Source organism: Anopheles merus, chromosome X (assembly GCF_017562075.2).
Source record: "Anopheles merus strain MAF chromosome X, AmerM5.1, whole genome shotgun sequence".
NCBI classification, from domain to species: Eukaryota; Metazoa; Arthropoda; class Insecta; order Diptera; family Culicidae; genus Anopheles; species Anopheles merus.
This window is the reverse complement of record NC_054081.1, coordinates 7,153,618-7,169,260: the sequence shown is the minus strand read 5'-3', so window position 1 is coordinate 7,169,260 and position 15,643 is coordinate 7,153,618. Positions and strand designations below refer to the sequence as shown.

Below are 15,643 nucleotides of genomic sequence, written 5' to 3'. Positions count from 1 at the left end.
AAATCTCGCTAAATCGAACAAATTCATTTTTGTTTCCGATAAGAATCCGTGATCATTTTGAGAGTTTCAATGCTAACAATCGTTAAATATCAACCTATTTCCAAAAGAGGCAGGTATAAGCGTGGGGTAAAAAGTGTGAGGGAGGTGACACGTTAATTGCCAGTCGTACACCCCAAGTCGTACAAAAATCGAAAAAAGCCGAAGCGGGCCGTGAGCGCGACCACTCTACGTCCACATACAGGGTTTACATAGCCAATCCGCCATCGTCAAAGTGTTTTCAGTCGCTGTAAATGCTTTTTCAGGCTACGTAAACCCTCAATTGGCCAATGCATAAGGATAAAACATAGCGCAGCGTATGGAAAAACAGCGAACCAAATACTGGCAAAGTGGCCGATTTTGTATGGCTAAAAGTGAATTTAAAGGAAAGGTTTAAAAAAAAGGGAGATTTACTAACAGTCACCGTATAATTAAGGTTGATCTTAAAGCATTAAAATCCTAAAAAATGGAAATAAATTTCGATTTAACAAGGCTTCAATGTTCCTGTTGGGAATTGTTATTATTTTTTTTACCAAACTACTGCCGAAAGGCCACAAACGAGAAAACAGTGAGGCAAGGGTGTTGTTTTTGAGAGAAAAAAAGTAACATCGAATAAAGCTAGGAAATAAATTTAAACTTCAGGAGAATTTAATCAATCTGTCGCTGCATGCATACCACACACAGCAGTCCATGCGCAAAACCACCATTCATACGTTCGCAGGAAAATGAAAGACAAACCGTTGGCGTGTTTCCGTGTGTGTTTTGTGTCGCATTTGTATAGCATAATGTATTCTCAACAGATTTTAGAACGCGCGCGTTACAGAGGGCCCTTGTTGCATTGCTGCTGACTGACAGCAACAGAGGCTGTCCCCACATTTGTTTTTGTTACTAGATTCTCTTGCTTTTGCGTTTCTTTTCTTGTTTTTGGAACCGGTACTTATATATCCACAGATGCGTCTTATTATTAATCCTTTTTTTCTGCTTTTTTTCTGACGCTGACGTTTTGCGAACAAGGTTGAGAAAACCTTGCTGCCACCGAACCGATACCGTCTTCTCTAGGTCTATCTCTCTCCTTTGGGTTGGGTTTAGAGCAAATACTACACCGCCGGGCTAACCTTCGTTCGGCTTATAGGAGGGGGGAAAGGGAAGGGGCTTTAAAAACTGAAAATGGAATAGAATAATTTAAACCGACAACCGGCCCACACTGCCTTGGGGGGGGGGGGGGTGTGGGTGGAGGAATAAATTAATATTCACATATTGATTTGAGACGACACGGAACACGGAGCAACCGGTTGCTACCGGATGTTCCCTCCGCTACCTACACCCCCTTGTTGGGAATTTACACCTGACCCGGCCTGGTCCTGAATAAGCTCTTCTTCAGTTGTGGTAGCATTTTTTTTTTCATTTTCTCCCTTTTTGTTTTCGTTTTTCTTCCTATATTTTTGGTCTAACAAGCAAAACGGTTACCGCGGTTAAATAAGAGGATAGAAGAGAAAAAAAAACTAATTAACTAATCGTAACTCTCATCCAGCCCGCAATACGCTCTTGTATACATTAACCAGCTCAGACTATACGTTACAGTGCACGAAATTCTTCGCCACAGACTCCACAAACACTACCAGGCGGAGATGAAGCATGTGCAATGTGCGGGGCACGCAGCGAATGGCGCATCCCCCGGCTAGAAAGTTCAATACGTGCGGCGCGCGTCTTTGATGCGACTTTACCAAGCTCGCTTCTCGTCTTTATTTACGACGACGACGACGACGGGGAAACAGATTAACTAAGGAGGGGGAGGGACAAGGATGACGGGAACAGGGAGGGAATGGAAGGACAAACGGAGGAAAGAAAAGAGGAAGTAAAAAAAAAAACACACCGAGGACACCGAGCGCAGGCACCCTGATCAGTTCAGCGACGGCGTCCGGTTGCCGGCCCAGTTCACCTCGATCGTGGGCCATTTGGTTTGCAGACAGGTCAGCATCGGGTCGGAGGGATTGCACATGCGCACGTCGCTCTCGAGCAGCACCGCCTGGCCGCGGCTGTACTGCACCACGCTGCCGTAGTTCGAGTTCGGGATGCCGTTGTAGTGCAGCAGATCGAACGTGTCCGGGGTGGACTTCTTCTCGTCCGGGAAGAACTCGCTCATGAACGCGTTCAGCAGGATGATGCCGAGATTTTCCGGATCGAGCCGGCTGCGCATCAGCTCCACGCTAAAAAAAGAGAAAAGAGAGTGAGTGGGTGTTTTTGTGTGTGAGACAAAGAGAGAGACAGAGAGCAGCTGTACAGAGTTTGCCAGGAGTTCTAATAGCTGTGGGACACTGTATTGACTCTTTCTTACGTGAAATGAAATTAATGTAATAGGAATTGGACTCTATAGCACCCTTTATGCACAAATTGTCCAAGAAGCATGTCCGAAAAGGGTGCCTTAGAGTCCAATTTCCATTGTATGAAGTTCACTTCCCATTAGAAAAGTCAAAGAAGTGTCCCACGACTATGAGAACCCCTGGAAAACGCTGTAGAGCAACCAAGCCAAGCTAGCTGCGATCCAGTACAGTACTTACTACTCCGGCTCGCTGACCAGCTCGAGGGCGCACAGCACGTCCTGCAGGACCGGGCCCGGTATGAAGTTGCTGCCGTCCGGGTCGAACTGGCGGAAGACGCGGCGCGCGAGCTCGCCGGGCGTTTCCGGCGACACCAGCCGCCGCTCGTGGCTGAACAGCACGGTCAGGTGCGTGTCGGACCCCATCACCCAGACCGGGTTCTTTGGATTTTTGTAGAAGAAACCGACGGTGCAGTACTGCAGCTGCTCCATCACGGTGATGAAACCGATGTCCGACTGCTGGTTGATGCCCTTCAGCTCTGCGCGCGCCAAGAAGCATTCATTATAAAATTAAATAAAAAAAAAAGAATTAATAAATGATACTATGCAATGCAATGCGGTTATATGGTGAATCAGTGTTGCGAACGGTGATAATCGTCGACATAAAATTTTACATATTGATACTGATGCGAAATTTACGCTTTCTCAATAGACAGTTACACGAAAAATAGTCATTTAAGAAGATGATATTTTTCTAATGCATTCATTAGACTTTCACTTTTTCGTACTTCAAGGGAGCTGTATTTCCATCGAACCCAATTTTCTGGTTGACTGAGTGCAAGTGGTCCAATAGCTAAATATCGCCAAATGCACGATTAAGCTGTTCTGATGTCACATGAAAAATGTCATATGTCATTCATACTACTTATTTTTTGTAATCATCTAATGATAAAAGCGCTGACTGTTGTACCACAACATGATTGTCGCTCTTGGAAAATCGTGTCATAATCGTGAATATTATGATTTTCACCAGACGCTTGAGGCGAATGTCATAAAAAAGTCGACAATTAACAACACTGATTCTGGTTATATCGTCTTGCAAGTAAGGTTGAAATTCCGTTGTCCGTTGTCAATCCACACCATGAAGAATGTGCTTGATTTGAGGTCAATTTTTCGCTCAGCTATATTTGCGAACTTAGGCCATTGTTTGGTAAATTACTTGCAGGAAATTCATTTCCGTTTCTTATGTTGGTGAACACAATACGAGCAGCTAAAGACATCCTTTCAAAAATATTAAACTGTTCTGTTTTTACTTCTTTTTTTTAATATAATCATCCCTACTTTGTGTACATATAATGTCACTATGGTGGAAAAACACTTTAAAATGCAAAAATATGATCGAAAGGCAATGCATTTTAGCAAATCAATAACATTTCATAAAAGTTATGTTGAAAAATTTGCGTTGTTCTGTGCCCAATTACAGTACTAAATAAAATATGAGTTTCCTAATGAAATCCTAGGGTCTTTGGGAAAAAAAGTTGACACATTTCACAAAATCATGGATTTTTAGGTCATTATGTACCTTCCGTTACTTAATGCATCATTTGACTTTTAAAGCCTTTGTAAAAGACCATTGCACACTCACATAAATAACTTAACTACTTTTAAAATTTCGCATTGAGTGCAATTTAGTGCAATTAGAATCAAACCACTATTGGTATACAAATTCCGAACGTTGAGCTGCGTTGCAAATGTGTTACCATTTATATTTGTGGCATTTAATCTAAGATTAAATGATTGAAAATGTCAAATATTAACTCATTGTTCCACCACGAGCCGATTAAAAATCATTGTTCATCATTCAATAAGTTATTTTTAAATAATTTTTCAACACTAAATTATGGCTAAACAGCAAACATACATGCTTGTACTAGAAAGAAGTAAAATAATTCGAGAGGCAACTGAATCGAAAGTGTATCAAATTAGGTTCAACTTGCGTCGACTAGTACCATTTTTACGTACAAACATCTCACTCGCGCAAAGCAGTACAACAGCATATTGCGTCCCTGAGTGAGACTTGGGTAAAACTGTGAAGGATTTGAAGCCTGTTTTGTTACTTTTACCCGCTAAAACTATCTAAAATGCGTGTTCTTCTAATCCCATTTTCTTCTCATAAAAAATCATATTTTGTTTAAAGAGAATAAAACAGTATTTTGCAGCTGCTGCAACAACAACCCTCCTAATTCGACGAGTAAGAGCATTCGCATTGAAATTAACCCTCCACTTACTCATGCCACCGACGTCCTGCTCGTTGTCCCATACGTGCGGGACGGCGCGCCCGGTCAGCATCAGGTTGATCAGCGCCTGGCTGCCGCAACCGTACGTGTCGTGTATGAGCGACTCGGTCGGGTCGGACATCTCGGACAGGATGTGCTCCAGCCCCTTGGTCTGCAGCACGGTGTACAGCAGCAGCAGCACGCCGCACTCGTCCGTCAGCACGTGGTAGTTCTGTGCGTAAAACTGGTGCACCTCGTCGATGTGGGCGTGCTCGCGAAACCGAATCCGCTCGTGGAACGCTTCGGCCGTCCAGGTGGCGGTGGTGCTGCTGCCGGCCGTCCGCTGGACCGTGGACGGGCGCACCATGGCGGCATCGTGCGTATCCACGCCCGGACCAACCGGCGCCTCGCTCGGTTCGTGCCCGGTGCCATCATCCTGCCGCACGGCCGCCCGGTCGCCGCTCGGGCCGGCCTGCTCACCTTCGCTCTCCAGCGTCACTATGCGGTATGCGTCCGTTTTGCACTTCATCAGTATCTGGCAGACGGCCTGGATGAGCAGCGTTTTGCATTTGTCCGCCGTAAGCTACCGGAAGGGGGTGGGTAAAATTGGTTGTTTTTTTTTTTTTAATGGAAAGTTCCCAGCAAATATAGCGTTAAAATATTACCTCGTTGAAGCTGTGGGCAGGCGATTCCGCCAGCAGTATCTTCAGCAGGTACGCCTGGACCGGTGCGATTACACAACAGGGCCCACCGTCGCGCTGCACCAGTGCGGACGGCTCACAGTCGCTGAAGGAAAATCCTGTCCGGAGCAAAAAGAAAAGTGCGTTATTTCAGTTTAAGCCAGATTCCTGCTCAAACACCATCAGCCTCTCTCTCTCTCTCTCTGTGTGTTACCTTGCAGCCACCGCCGGAACACGTCCGGCTTTATCTTGCCACCCCAGAGCAGGGAGGCTATTTGTTCCGACACCGTTTTGCTACTCCCGTCTGATGGTTCGGCTGCTGCTCCTGCTGCACCTTCCCCGTCTTCGTGGCTGCCCGCAGCTGCCGGCGATGCGACGGACGTGCCGGGCTCCGGCTGTTCTGTTCCGGTCATTGCATCGGGGGCGGCCGCGCTCGCCGGTGGTGCCGGGTTTTCATCCATTCGCTTCTGCTGCTGGGGCTGCTGCTTTTTGCACTTACGGTCACTGGATGCGCCCACGCACAAAGGGGTGGCGAGGGACCAACTAGAATGCACCGCTGTGACGCGTGTTTATGCAAGTGCAAGGGGTGCAGTGCTACTGCAGCAGCGCAGTACGATACAGCCGGACGACGTGGAGCTGCTGCATCCGGCAAGGGTGCAGCGGGCTGCCGCTCGGTACGGTCGGCTTGATTGGAGCAGGTTCAAAAAGTGGTTGCAAATTGATCGTGCCTGACCCGAACGGTTGAACGAAGGGGGTGTGATGATTTTTCTTCCTTTCTTTCTCGCAATGATACTCGCTGGACGAAAACGCGATGCACTGGACCCGGACACAACACGGAAAGGAAAAAGGAGGAACAACAAGGCACGACACAACACTCAGCACGAACGGCTCTCACAAGCGTACGGGGGCGCGCGGTAACATTTTACGCACCGAATTAGGGAGTAAAGCACAGTTTTTTGCCAGCAGAAGAAGAAAAAACCCGTTTGGAATGCAGCCAAAAAGATCGAAATATTTCCGAAACGCAGCGGATGATTCACACGGGCCCCCGTCTGTCAAAACAGAACGCTTGCCGAAGCGTTTGCAAGCGGTGCGCCATTTTGACGGCGTTTGAATTTTGACAGGTCGGGTTGGGGCGGAAGCGTTACCCAGCCAGCGAGCGATGTGCTGTTTTTGTGCCCATCTCTTTTACAAAAAGGCCCGATATTGGAAGAGAGATTTGCAATGCATATAGTAACCGAGCTGCTGAACTTTATGAACATTTTGTGTCAGTGACTCCGATCCAGCCCAATCAAATGTACAGCAACAATGTTTCAATTGCGAAGCGTTCTGTGTAGATGTGACATCCCAAGGAACATTTTGACGGCGCACTTGAAACTACCCAAGCACCACTAGTGATATGCTTGATATGACGATGGAAAGTACAGGCGGTCCCCGGGATACACGGTACCTCTTATACGCGGATTCAGAAATACGCGGTTTCCTAAATTTGACAGTTCTTTGAGCAAATTGTACTGATTTGACACATCTATTGTAAAATGCCAAATAATTTCTGTTTTGATCGGATGTTAAAAACTATTTCAAAAGGTTTGAAACTGTTATCCCAAGTGCCACAAATCCACTAAACGACCACTAAACGGCTTCTAAACGACTCAAGTTCTCTACCTAAACGGAATATAGAAAGACTTCGTTTAGCAGACGGCAAACGACTCATTCATTCTAAAAATAGCAAAAAAGCTGGTGGCGCTCTCTGTTGGTGGGATACCCCAACCAGTTGAGCTTCATCGCTTGGAGGAGAGCTTTCTCATTTCCTCTGTACTGTTGTATGGTTTCGCATTGAAGTTATGCATCGCTAGAACTAGAACGGCGATACGATTGTTTAAATACTAAACTCCAACGGAAACCACCAGCACTGAAGCAAGTGAGATTTGAGCAATGGTCATTGGTGTTGATACCCACGTATCTAACCACACGACCATTTATATAGATTTTTGCTCAGAAAGTTAGAAGGCTATATAGGTCATAATAAAATGCAACTTGTCGAAACACATTGCAAGAAAAGGATAGCAATATAATGATGAGTTGTAATACGCCATCTATTGATCAAACCAATGAAGCTGTGGAGCTTTCATTTTTTTATATGGATATTCAATTTTCCAGTCGTTTAAGCTTAATCTGTGGCGCTTGGGATTTCAATCAGAATCATATCAAATAATTGATTAAGTGGCTAAAACCACTCCCTAGTTTCAAATTTACACGAAAATTAGTGATATTTTGGCTAGAAATCACGAGATTCGACTTACGCGGAAATACGAGATACGCGGTTTTTTGCGGCCGTTTTCGGTCGCCACTAACCGTGTATCTCGGGGACCGCCTGTATTTGGCTGTTGATAAGAGCAATATACTTGCTGATTGGTACGTGTGCCGAATCGTTATGGTAGCTCACGCACTCAATATGTTACGGTTTGGAATCTGTTTAGAGGTTACTCAAATTACGGCACCGCAAAAACGAATAATCGAGAATCGCGTCCTTTTCAGGTTATAGGGCGTCATTCATGAATTACGTAACGCAAAAAATTTAATTTAATTTAATAAAAAGTTAATTCCATGGCTGGGGGCAGTGAAACTACCGAACGACGATCGTACTAGGTGTATGGTTACACTGATCAGCGAATGGTATGCTGTCGGGCCGGCACATTGCTTCAATACCGTTGGTGTCATGTAAGTATTGTTTTACTCCCGTGATAGGTACAAGCAACAACCAACTCACCGTTGTTTTATTTTACACCCAAAGCCCTTATATTTTACTTGGTAATGACCCAGTTGAAACCACCAGCCAGTGCATCTTTAGTACTAACATTGAAGACTGTATGGTTTTTGAACAAACGCGGAAAATTCAAAGAATCATTGTACATCCAAAGTTCGGCCCGAACAATTCTGCGGACAATATCGCGCTACTCGAGCTGCTGAGCCCAGCAGACACCACCCAAGCGCCACAGATTAAGCTTAAACGACTGGAAAATTGAATATCCATAGAAAAAAAATGAAAGCTCCACAGCTTCATTGGTTTGATCAATAGATGGCGTATTACAACTCATCATTATATTGCTATCCTTTTCCTGCAATGTGTTTCGACAAGTTGCATTTTATTATGACCTATATAGCCTTCTAACTTTCTGAGCAAAAATCTATATAAATGGTCGTGTGGTTAGATACGTGGGTATCAACACCAATGACCATTGCTCAAATCTCACTTGCTTCAGTGCTGGTGGTTTCCGTTGGAGTTTAGTATTTAAACAATCGTATCGCCGTTCTAGTTCTAGCGATGCATAACTTCAATGCGAAACCATACAACAGTACAGAGGAAATGAGAAAGCTCTCCTCCAAGCGATGAAGCTCAACTGGTTGGGATATCCCACCAACAGATAGCGCCACCAGCTTTTTTGCTATTTTTAGAATGCATGAGTCGTTTGGCGTCTGCTAAACGAAGTCTTTCTATATTCCGTTTAGGTAGAGAACTTGAGTCGTTTAGAAGCCGTTTAGTGGTCGTTTAGTGGATTTGTGGCACTTGGGCAGCCAGCCGAACGTGCAGCCTATCTGCATGCCGGTAACGCCCGAGCTTAGAACGAGCGCAAAGACCAATTTAAGTGTAGTGGCGATCGCAAGGAGAGGCTTCAGGCAACAAAGCATTACCGTCCGGTTCGTGGAACGCATTGAGTGTACGAGGCAGTACGCTGAAAAGAAAATTGAGCTTAAATTAGATTTCAAACGAATGTGCAACCATGCAAGCGGGAAGAAAGAGATTGCTATTCTCTGCTAGAGGGTGCACCGATCCAAGAAATGAAGATATTCGATGGAAAGGAGCAACACTTTCTGCGGGGGTTTGAGCTGACTGGGGCGGCCTGCAATACAATTACACCATCAGTTTACAACAATATCGAAGCATATGTCGACTGGATACTGTACAACATGAGGTACAACGAGCAAGAAGGGGCAAGCGATGGTGGAACTATAATCACAACTCAAGAAACAATCGAGTCAGAGTGGGAAAAGCTGCAGCCGGGAAATGATAAATTGCGTCTGTTTAATATGAATACGTGCGGCTTAATTGACCCCGATAGTATCAGTGAATATTTTGCGACATACATGCCTTGGGTCGGGATACTTGAATCGCTGACGGTAACAAAAAACGAATATTTGGAAGAAAGATTAGTCGTGCTCATCAGCGAGTGGTATGTCTTGGCGCCGACATAGTGTGCAGAAGGATTATATATGGTGAGTGTCTTTGGAGTGAGTGTGATTGCCTTTCTCTCTCTCTTTCTCTCTCTTTCTCTATCTCTCTCTCGCTCTCTCTCTCTCTATCTCACTCTTTCTCTCTCTCTCTCTCTCTTTCTCTCTCTCTCTCCCTCTCTCTCTCTATCTCCTTCTCTCTCTATAGGCGATATATTTTACTAGGAAAAATACATACATTTTCTGAAGAATCGCGCCAACGAATAGAAATCAAGAACGTTATCCTCCCACCGTCCGATCATCCCAGGCAATTGTTTGCACTGCTCGAGCTCCTCGAGCCAGCTGATCTAACGAATCCCCACATCCAACCGATCTGTTTGCCCTTCATGGATGGGTTACATCGTAACAAACCCGCGGAAGTGATTATGACGTCCTATCACAATAATTTCGGAATTATCCATGCAAAGAAGACGCTGAAGATTACCACCTACCAGCACTGCCAGCCACGACTGTTGCACGCAGGACAGCTCATCAGCTTCGTCACGGAGCCTCTGTGTGCAGTCGAGTCCTCAGAAGAACACAAACAAGAGTCACTGTATTCCAAGCTGGGTAGTCCGTTTCAGCTCACAGTGCCGTACGCGGAACGGCCGCGCTACTTTCTGTACGGCATGCATGTCGATGGGTCATACATTCTCTCTCGCCTACACCACGGTCCATACATATTTCACAAGATTGAAAAGGCAGATCTTGCTTGGATAGTGGACAGCGTGCGGGAAAACGAACAACAATCTTCGTTCCCCAGCAAAATTCGCACTGAACGAGTTAACTTGAGGTCAATGCAGCATGCTTCCCGGAGCGCTTTCTTTAACTTTGAAACCTGTGGCATATCGTCGAACAGCTATCCGGTGCCATGGATAGGAGATTTCAGACACAATCTAAATTTTATTTCTATGGCAATACTCATAAGTGACCGGTACGCTGTTAGTCTAGCACGGGATGTTGGCTTTTACGTGCGAGACATGTAAGTATTAAATTATCTAGTTTGAAGATGTACTGGGAATATTAAAAAAAAACTTGTTTGTTTTCTGATTTCAGACTTTATGAAATATTGGGACATGAAATAAGAGATATAATTTTTTATTCCAATGAGCAAGAAATACCAATAGAGGAGTTGATCGTTCATCCACAGTACAATAAACCCATTTTGGCTAACGACATTGCGTTAGCTCGACTAGCAACAGCTGTGGATTCATCTCTGCCTAGCATGCGACCCATCTGCTTGCCGATCATCGGTGCTATTCGCAGCTATGATTTATCAAGCTTATTCCTGGATTTAAGATATCGTTCAATGTATGCTGCTGATAGGTACATCGACCAGGTGGAGTGCCAACATCGGTGGCAAGGATTGATGGTTAGATTCACCATAAACAGCTCCAATCATTGTGTGCTGGAAAAACGCACGCTAGAGGACAACAAATCAGTAGAAATTAAAAATGGCTACGCACTTCACTCCCGGCAAAGACTAGCACTGAGTGACAGAGAGTTTCTGCGTGGGTTTGCAGTGTTTAAACCGGACCTACCGAGTATTTACTATCCCGCTGTTTACATAAACACAGATGCCTATCTGGATTGGATATTGGAAACTATGGAGCAGCGCACAGGGCTTCCTTTCGAGCTGCGAGAAGAGCTTATATTCAGCGAAAAATAATGAATCTTTGCTCTCGTAAGACGCAATACAATCAAACAACAACTACAACTACAGTAAAGCAAACAAAATTTGAGTAAACAAACAATTTTCATACTAGCATTTGACGACGAGTAGCACGATTGGCTGCTCTCAAAAACGATCAACGTGGGAATATCAACCTACATCATGATAGTAATCCAGAGCTCTTTTCGAGTCTTCTTAGCTAAACAATCCTCTAGCAATACCACAATTCCGGCTGTAGTTCTCACTCTTCACGATATAGCTGTCAGACATACCCACTCTTCCTCAAGGTTGTGCACTGTTTCTCTTCGCCGACGACACGGCCATAGCAGTAAAGGGAAAAACTGTAAATGAACTCAAAAACAGAGCCCAGCAATGCGTTGGTATTTTTATCAAATACATTCGAAAGTGGAAGCTAAAATTACACCTGTTCTCACTTTCCTCTGAATCTTTATCCGGTTGCTATGGAACGCAATCCATGAGAATAGATCGCAATCAACTACGCCTATATCGTTTTCAGCTTCGTCTGAATCGTTTTCCGTCACGTTTGGAACGCTCTCTGCTACCTTTGGATTTTGCAGTAGCTTGCACAAATTTCGTTGTAGCGCAGGTCTGACAAATCTGTCAAATGTTTAAAAATTCATTGCTTAAAAATGGGGTTTTCAACACATGTTCTCAATTGGGTTCAAACATAGAATAATATGAAATTTTTGCTTTTCAAATCGTCTGTTATGAGGAGAACCATGAGGTACGCCGAGTGGTCACCAAATAAACTATGCGCCGCAAAGAAATTTGCGCGAGCTAGTGCAAAATCCAAAGATTGCTGAAAACGATTCAGACATAGTTCATTGCGATCGATAGCAACCGGATAAAGATTCAAAGGAAAGTGAGAACAGGTGTGAATGAAGACATGGCAAGGGCTATAATATTTCCACACTGGGTGAGAACATCAATTCTTAGACCGACAGGTAATAGGCTAACTATTACAGGGTTTTCCATGAGTTCTCATAGTTGTGGGACACTTCCTGGACTCTTTCTTACGGGAAACGAACTTGATATGATGGAAATTGGACTACATGGCACCCGTTTTGAACAGGCTCCTTGAAAATTCCTACTGGATTTGTCCAACAAGGGTGCTTTAGAGCCCAATTCCCTTTACATTAAGTTCTTTTCAAGTAAGAAGGAGGCAACAAAGTGTCCCACAGCTATAAGAACTCCTGGAAAGCCCTGTAAGACTGGCAAAACCCCCATTCGAGTGGTCCTAAACAATTACATAATCTAGGAGTAATATTCGATCAAAAACTACTTTTTGGAGATGCCATTAATAACCTAATAACTAAATGTATAATCTCTATGAATAAAAAATATATTCACACATTAATAGCAGATCCAACCTTTCTCAAGCTAACAAACCTGCGGTCTATAAAAACATAGTATTACCTGCCATTACTTATGAAATTGCTGTTTCTCAAAACTGCGCAAATATCCATCGAAAGTGTCTTGAAGCAAATTTAAACAAAATCTGGCACTCAATAAACCAGACGGGATAAGATCAGCTGAAACAATTGCTTTCACGTCTTTCTTTCCTGTTTCTTTCGCAAATACACAAAAAAAATCCACCACACATCGTCCAAATAGTGTTTATGCGTAACATATTTTATTATACTCTTTTTTTACTCTCATAAAATACTTTTTGTTCTCTTAGAATAACAACATTGTTTTTTTTGTGTTTGTTTGTTTGTTTGTTTTGCTTTGTTTAATAGGAATGTCTCAAGATGATTAATTATTATGCGTTACGTTTTCCACTTTTTTGCAACATTGTTTGACGTATATATGCATATATTGTGTTTTTTGTTTCAACACACACACACACACTTACTGACAAACACACAGACATTCTCGTTATACTTTCTCTTTCTCGCTCTTTCTCTCTATATATCTCTCTTTCGATTTCTTCTGTTCTTCTGTTTTTTCATATATTTCAATTTCTTCATTTGTTTGCTCTCCCCCCCGGCATCTCCCGTTTTTAACGTGTTTGCTCCGCACAATTGCACCGCCTCATTTTCAATAAGGGGTGGAGGGGGCGATGGGACGATCTTGATTAACAAGAAACTTTTTTGTTAGACACGCGTTGCCTTTTCCTCTCGAAACAATTCCCTTTCGCGCACAGGGCCGGGGCGCGGGCGATGTTGGGGACCAAAACTCACCCCAAACCGATACACCGGGCAAATGTGGCGGCCGATGAGGTACTACAGGTTGAAGAGTAGGATAGAGAGAAAGGGGGGAAACCACTACCACCACCACCACCAAATCGAAGCAATCTCCAAATAACCTAACATGCGTAGGGGCATTATGCCGCACGTGTGCGCAATCCGATTAAAGTTTTCCAAAATGTCGCTAGCAGACCCAGCCCATCGCGTTGAACGTATTAACTGGAGGCTGTGTCTCACAAACCCCTTGTGGTGAGTATAAGGGCACATTCCCCATTTGCAAGCCCGCTTCAATGCTGTCGACGAAGCAGTATCATCAAAGACTACCCCAACCAACCAACCAACCACCACCACAACACAAAACAGACAGCTTCGCGGGACCGTAGAAACAGCAGTGGCGCATGTCCCGCCGATGTCTTCCAAAAATCGCGTTGTGTTGTTTATCCCCAGCTTTTTTTCTGTGCTTTTTCACTATATTGTCCCTGTCGTTCCTCTTAAAAGCGTAAAAGTGACTTACATAGTTTTTAACTATAAATTCCTGCCTCCCTCCCATTCTCTCTCTCTCTCTCTCTCTTTATATATCTCTCTGTCGCTTTGTATCTCTCTTTCTCTCTGTCTCTCACACACACACACACTGGTTTTCTCGTTCTGATGGCGTGAGGATTCGGAGGGTTTGAGAGAAGTGTATGTCTCTGGCTCTAGCAAAAACAAAAAATTAAAATATAGTCAGCGGTACCGGCAAACTCTCACTGTCACACAATGGCCTACAGTAGTCTATGTATCAACGTATTGGAAAATCATCGTATCTGTTTCCTACTGAGCCCAACGACTGAGCGACGCGTTCGTTTCGTTCGACAAACGAGCAAAGATTGTGTGGAGATGGGGGCGAAGATCACACCGCTTCCGTGTTCCGGTTGCTTCAAACACCCCCCCCCCCCCCCCTCCTCCTCCTCCTCCTCCCCGCTCCTTATCCGGTACTCCTCTACTCTCCTTCCGTTGGTTGCAAGTTTCCTGCACAATTCATTCTATGACAATCTTCGTGGTATTGAAAATATAATTAGTATTTAAAAAAAAACATGAAAAATGAAACAAGTGTCCAGCACTCTTTCGTTTTCGTTTTCGTTTCGTTTGTTTAGTTACAAAAAGGCTCTCTCTCTCTCTCTCTCTCTCTCTCTCTCTCTCTCTTTCTATTTCTTTCTCTTTCCTTTTCTTTCTTTCTTTCTCTCTCTCTTTCTCTCTCTTTCTCTCTCTTTCTTTTGCTCCCTCTTTTTGTTTCTCTTTCATTTTTCTATTTTTTTATGCATATATAACGCTTTCTCTCTATTATGTTCGTTTCTTTTCATAAACTGTTTGTTTGTTTGTTTGTTTCTTGTTTACTAAACTCTTTATATATCTCTCTCTTTTTCTCTCCTCTCTTTCTCTTTCTCTCTCTCTTTCTCTCTCTCCCTTTCTCTTTCTCTTTCTCTCTCCCTTTCTCTTTCTCTCTCTCTCTCTTTTTTTCTTATTCTCTCTATCTCTCTCTCTCTTTTTAAAGCGAACGCACATGCTCCTAACATACACACACTCAAACGTGCATGCATAATGAGGTTCAGGGTGTGTTGGTAAGCAGTGTAACAAGAGGATGCATACATTAAAGTGTACCACACGCACGCACATATATATACACACACACACACATATACACACGAACACAATTTTAGAATCCATCCTTCATCTGACAAGTGTACTAGTAATTGGGGAAAGAGTCCAGATGCACAGATACAGGCTGAGAGTGCGGGCGCAAATATGCCCTTTTGCAAGGGACGCTGCTGAGCTGCAACGCTTGAAAGGTGGATGGCTGAGGGGAAGTGGTTTTTTGGTTCGTTTAAGTTTTATCGTTTCGTTACTTAGTGTTGCACACTTATCGTATAATTGCACGTTTCGTAACCCATTTGTTGGTTTGTTCTAATCTTTTACAATTTGTGTGTGTGTGTGTGTGTGTGTGTGTGTGTGTGTGTGTGTGTGTGTGTGTGTATCTCTCCCTTACTTTCTCTCTTGCGTTTTGTTGTGTAACGCACATAAAACATTTAAATTGTTGTTCTTTTCCTTCGGGGCTTCCTTTTTTATCTTTTTTTTTTTTATTTTATAGAAGTTACCTTTTTCGGTTCGGAGAAGTCCCACAACTAGCGGTGCAAATATATACGCTTGTT

General features: G+C 43.8%; 2 protein-coding genes across 2 annotated transcripts; one reads left to right on the top strand and one right to left on the bottom strand.

The window, feature by feature from the left end:
- Positions 1 to 1,361: 1,361 nt before the first annotated feature.
- LOC121594615 (ubiquitin carboxyl-terminal hydrolase MINDY-3 homolog) lies at positions 1,362 to 6,387 on the bottom strand. The gene is made up of 5 exons (XM_041918074.1): positions 5,524 to 6,387; positions 5,295 to 5,428; positions 4,642 to 5,212; positions 2,595 to 2,892; positions 1,362 to 2,243 (listed from the first exon to the last, which is right to left on the bottom strand). The coding sequence occupies exons 1-5, from the start codon at positions 5,768 to 5,770 to the stop codon at positions 1,937 to 1,939; spliced, it is 1,557 nt and encodes a 518-aa protein (XP_041774008.1). The 5' UTR covers positions 5,771 to 6,387; the 3' UTR covers positions 1,362 to 1,936.
- Positions 6,388 to 9,017: 2,630 nt separating this feature from the next.
- LOC121594293 lies at positions 9,018 to 11,678 on the top strand. Its single transcript, XM_041917395.1, has 3 exons — positions 9,018 to 9,581; positions 9,745 to 10,557; positions 10,632 to 11,678. The coding sequence occupies exons 1-3, from the start codon at positions 9,541 to 9,543 to the stop codon at positions 11,242 to 11,244; spliced, it is 1,467 nt and encodes a 488-aa protein (XP_041773329.1). The 5' UTR covers positions 9,018 to 9,540; the 3' UTR covers positions 11,245 to 11,678.
- Positions 11,679 to 15,643: the final 3,965 nt, after the last annotated feature.

Bases quoted from the DNA above. Each gene is read 5' to 3' on its own strand.
- LOC121594615 (XM_041918074.1), bottom strand. From the start codon at position 5,770: ATGGATGAAAACCCGGCACCACCGGCGAGCGCGGCCGCCCCCGATGCA. The intron at 2,893-4,641 runs GTAAGTGGAGGG...TGGCGCGCGCAG, and splicing joins GCAGGACGTCGGTGGCATGA to AGCTGAAGGGCATCAACCAG. The intron at 2,244-2,594 runs GTAAGTACTGTA...CTCTTTTTTTAG, and splicing joins CTGGTCAGCGAGCCGGAGTA to CGTGGAGCTGATGCGCAGCC.
- LOC121594293 (XM_041917395.1), top strand. From the start codon at position 9,541: ATGTCTTGGCGCCGACATAGTGTGCAGAAGGATTATATATG. The intron at 9,582-9,744 runs GTGAGTGTCTTT...CTCTCTCTATAG, and splicing joins GTGCAGAAGGATTATATATG to GCGATATATTTTACTAGGAA. The intron at 10,558-10,631 runs GTAAGTATTAAA...TTCTGATTTCAG, and splicing joins GGCTTTTACGTGCGAGACAT to ACTTTATGAAATATTGGGAC.